Below are 5066 nucleotides of genomic sequence, written 5' to 3'. Positions count from 1 at the left end.
AATGTTTTTTTTTTTTTAGGATCAATGTGTAAGGTGTTAAATTCTGACATGGAATAAGTTATTTTTTTCTGTTTATTTCCATAATTTTAGTCTATTTTAAATTTTTTATCACACCACAGTTTAGAATTTTTAGCGCCTCTTTCAACATTTAACCCACTGAAGACCGCATAATAGGCAGTCGAAATCATGTGTTAAAAAAATGGCCAGGAAACGTTTAAATTAAATCGAACAATTCATGATTCAATGAAAACACCGTGGATGTAGTCTTGCTGGCCTCAAAAGGCATACAGGAGAGTTATTTCCTCTTATTTGAGCTACGAAAAGCCCTGTCGAAAGCTAGCTCTAGGACAAAATTGTATCGAGATTATCAGTGACAGGTCCGGCAAATTCTGTGGCTATGTTGATTGCGAATACAGACAGATATATTTGTTCAGTAATCACTAGCAAAGACAGCAAAGGAAGGATTTTGACATCCAGCTATTTTTTACTTTGCATTCACGTTCTGTTTCCGTCAATAACAATTTAAAGCAATATATTCACTGAGAACATCTGCCCCCATCCTCCCGATGTATTTCATAGTGTCAACATTCATTCGGAAAAAAAGTCTTTAATCTTTCTTGTTTGTTTGTAAATGCAGTGGTAATTGACGATCAAAACTTTTAGAAACAAACGGGACATCCTTCCTTTGAAGTTCAAAAAGGAACGTGCGTTAATGATAAGTTAACGCAATTTCAAGCAATTTTCGGACTATCGTATACCCAGTTCAAAAAGTGTTCAGCCGTTTGACCAAACGCTCAATAGCACCCCGCTATACAATTTCAGAACGTAATAACTTGAGGGGTCTCGTGAAGATGACAAGCAGAGAAGACATTGATGATTCAAGCAGTGAGGACCGTAGATCTCAACCTGAAATTATCACTATCGTGAACTGTGTCTTGAATGCTCCACTGATGCTCATATCCATTATTGGTAACACTTTGGTGCTAGCCGCCATATTGAGAACTCCTTCGCTTCGTTCACCGTCAACAATTTTGCTGTGCAGTTTGGCTGTGTCAGATGTCTTCGTTGGACTTGTCGCGCAACCGGTTTCCATCGCTTATCAGTTGACAGAGAAAGATTCCCTACATCAGGCAGTAAGAAAGGTGGCGTTTCTTGCACTAGGAGGTTCACTTTTGACAATGACAGCCATAAGTGTGGATCGGTTCGCGGCTCTTCATTATCACATGCGATATCCGAGTTTGATGACTACACAACGCGCGTTATACATCTCAGCAGTTCTATGGTTGGTTATCTTCCTTTCTTCATGGTTACCCTTTTGGAACATAAGTGCTTATTACTCGGTGATAGCTGCTAGTATCGCTATTTGTCTATGTCTCTCCTCTCCTTGTTACATCAGAATCTACAGGATTGTTATACACCACCAGTTACAAATTCACAATCAACAACAGGCCATGGAAATTAACGCTGATCATAATCGAAACTTCCTCCGATCAACAAGAAGTGCTAAAAACACTTTTATATATTACGTCGTAATGCTCTTGTGTTACACCCCGATGTTTATTGGAGTTTCAGTTTCAGTTTCAGTTAATCAATTTTCAAAACCCTGGACCTTCGTTGAAACGATAGCATTTATGAACTCGTCAATCAATCCATTTTTGTATTGCTGGCGCCTGCGGCAGCTTCGAACAGCAGTTATAAAAATAGCAAGGCAGCTGTTATGTAAACAAATGGAAGAAAACTAGCTAAGTGAAGTTAAGAGTGTTTTCAGCGTGAAATGCGAGTCTAAATCAAGACAAACGTACACATATCAAAACCCCAGCGGAGAGCTAAATTATATAGCTTTCTAAAGGCCTCCATCGTCCTAAATGGACTGAGCAAGAGCTTCCTACGTCGAGAAGCGATTAAATTTCATGCAAATTAGGCCATAAATCTGAGTAAGCGAAAACTCCACATGTCTATATTATCGACCGGAAAACGACACATCGAATTCCTTCCGCGCTAGCGAATTACAGAGAGCTCTGATTGTTAGCTAAGGCGAGAGCGCCTAAAAGTGATAAAACAAGGAAAGGCCACTCACATCAGCACATGAAGTGATTTTCTTGACTCTGTCCGTGGCAATGTTTTGCTCGCAAATAACAATGTCCCGGATGTATTTGAATTTCCTCGAACGTCTTCAGCCACATCAAATTTCGGGCCTGTTCAATTGCACTTCTAAGCCCTAACTGATGTGGCTAAAGCTCTTTGCTGTCTGAAGCAAGCACAGCATTATCACCGCAATGCAAACGGCCTAACACGGCACGAAAAATTGGATTTACTCTAAATTTGATCCTGATCAAAGTCGAAGTCAAATATGATCATAGCTTTGATCCAAACTTTGAGGCGCGTCAAATGTGTGTCAAAAATGTCATGGCTTTGCCGATACATTTGATCCATGACAAAGAGGAGGGCAAATTTGATCTTAACTTTGACTCCACCTTTGACCCACGTCAAAGGGGGAATCAAATATCTTATGGATTTGCCATACATTTGATCCCTGCCAAAGGCGAGGTCAAACATGTCAATAACTTTGACTACAGTTTTGACGCGCGTTAAAGGCGTTCAAAGACACCACGGCTTTGCATACCTTTGATCTCTTATGTCAAAGGCGTTCAAAGGCGGCATGGCTTTGTACAACTTTGATCCTACGTCATGTCATGTCAAAGGCGAGGTCAAATATGGCCATATCTTGCGAGTCCGCTTTTAACGCCCTAATAACCTGCGTTTTCGTATTTTTTGCTGTTTTAACGATAAAATGAAAGCTTGCTTTTTTGTCAATGTGTATTTTTTTAATAAAAAAGTTTTCACTTGACCTGGAGGTGGCACAAGGAAACAACTCGAAAACAGCGGGAAAACGCGGCTGCCAGCGGCTTCCCGCATTTTCCTGGCCAATCGGAATAAAGGTCAACGAAGTCGGCTGTGAGGAAAGCAGACATTTTTCTTCATTTGGCTTCATTATGGCGGCTTTGGTGAAATTTTCGTTGTGTTTTGGACCAGGAAAAGGTAAGTCTCTGAATTTCGTTCATTTGTTTTCAATGTTCAGAGAATAACGGAGTTTAAAAAGTAAATTAAACGCAGCAATGGCTACATAAAGAGCTGTGAATTGCGTATATTTATGGCAAGGCAGATCCTCGGCAGTGAAAACAATTTGGTCGAAGGTTAATTGCACTTGACTGAATCACAGTTGATCGGCAAAGCTCTTCGTTAAGAAAGACCAAACTTTATTTTCAATTCACATATGCTTATTTACAAACGTTGACAAAGATAATTTTTTTTTCTCACTCAGTCAAGTCTTGTGCATTAAATTGAAGTGTCTGTCATAGCATAGATTTTAGCATGATCAGTGCTTGAAATAAACGTAACTTAATAATTAAGCTTAAACTTAACTCTATTTACGTATAAATGGTTGTGCACAATGCCTCTGGTAATTTCTGAGCTTAAACAATTCCCTTGAAGGAAAGCTCATGTAAATATAAAGGAAATTTGCATTGAAGGAAAAACTCAGTCAGCCATGCATGGCAATCCATCACGACCTGACTTAATTATCATATTCATTATACCATTAAACGAGTTGTTGACTCTGAAAATTTAATCTATGGATAAGTTTCTGCTTTTGTCTCTAGTTACCATTCTATTGAAAAAAAAGCTCTGTTTGTTGCCACAGTTGAAATTATGATGATGTTTGTTCATTAATGTTGATAAATGACTTCACTGGGTTGAATTTAACAAATTGCATGTGGTTTAGTGTGGTCTGTACTCTTATCGACAATGATACGCACCATCACAGTGGTCAAAATGTTGTGGACTCACGAAGCGCAGTTGAGTGAGTCCACAACAAATTTTGATCACTGAGATAGCGAGATCAGTAGGAATTGTAGTAAAAATATGTTTTGATATTTGTTGTATCAGGCTTATGGATCAGTCATTTGGAACTCCACTATCTCCTACCCAACCATCCCCCCCGCCCCACCCCGAACCTGCCAGGCATTTGACATTTTGAACTGTCTCCTGGGCTAAGAATGGTGTCATACCAGGTGATCAAATGCACCTACCCTGTGACATTTGCAAAACTGAGTAATAGAAATGTAGATTGAGTGTTAACCGAGGTGTCAATGGAGTGTTGATTGAGTATCGATCGGGTGTTGATAGAGAGTCGATTTAGAGGATCGATCAAGGGTATCAATTGACACTTGACCACGGATGCCTTTAGTACACATAATCCAGCTTATCTGTTAGTAGGTGAAATTGTTACAATGTTTGATAAAAAATCAAACTTGCCATTAGTTGCAAATTAAAAAGCTGACCCCATAATAATATTATTATGCGACCTCTCTGGACAATACCAGTAGTTTTAGAGTTTCATGTCTTGGTCTTTTGAGCAGTAGACAATTAAATGCCAATAAATATCTGACTAGTGGAAATTTGCTTATGAATGTTGTTTTTATCCTTCAGCTAGCCACTCTAGAAGAACTGAAGAAATTAACAGAATAAATTCTGGGAGAGGATACAATATACAACTCTGTAACTCATAGTCAACTCAGATGCAGTTAAATCATGCAATGCTCCAAAGTGTGCAAACATCAGAACATTTTGGTAAGTAAAAGGCTGGAATATTCATTTGTTATTTCTATATGTTGTAGCATAGACCATCTTATAATTTCTTCAGCCACAACTTTTAATATCTTTTTCCAGTAAAGAAAGGATATAAATAGATTTTGAAAACCTGGCTATAGCTTATTAATGTTATTTTAATTGATCATTTTTATTACAGTCTCACTCTGTGAAAAAAAAAGTTGTTTCCTTTTGGTTCATTTAAGGACAAGTAAGGAAATGTTGTCTTTCTTAAGGGACAAATACATCAACTGGCTCACCTGGATGAAAATTAAGTAATTAAAATGTTATTGAAAACATGCAAGGGGTGGGAATCTTTTTGGTAAATGAATCAAAGTTGCAGAATGTTGCAAACCAGTCTCAGGAAATGTTGGTTTTTGACTGGTGAAAGCTGAGTTTTGAATCTACATTTTGAGTGG

General features: G+C 38.3%; 1 protein-coding gene across 1 annotated transcript; it reads left to right on the top strand.

Moving 5' to 3' along the window:
* The first annotated feature begins 560 nt into the window (after window positions 1-560).
* Window positions 561-2285, top strand: LOC145469669 (adenosine receptor A2b-like). The gene has a single exon (XM_081453424.1). The coding sequence runs from the start codon at window positions 852-854 to the stop codon at window positions 1740-1742; it is 891 nt and encodes a 296-aa protein (XP_081309550.1). The 5' UTR covers window positions 561-851; the 3' UTR covers window positions 1743-2285.
* Window positions 2286-5066: the final 2781 nt, after the last annotated feature.

The sequence above is a fragment of the Orbicella franksi genome, chromosome 15 (genome assembly GCF_964199315.1).
Source record: "Orbicella franksi chromosome 15, jaOrbFran1.1, whole genome shotgun sequence".
NCBI lineage: Eukaryota > Metazoa > Cnidaria > Anthozoa > Scleractinia > Merulinidae > Orbicella > Orbicella franksi.
The sequence above is the reverse complement of the archived record's forward strand: the minus strand, read 5'-3'. Positions and strand labels throughout refer to the sequence as shown.

Excerpts from the sequence above, each read along its gene's own strand:
- LOC145469669 (XM_081453424.1), top strand. The coding sequence starts at position 852 with ATGACAAGCAGAGAAGACATTGATGATTCAAGCAGTGAGGACCGTAGA.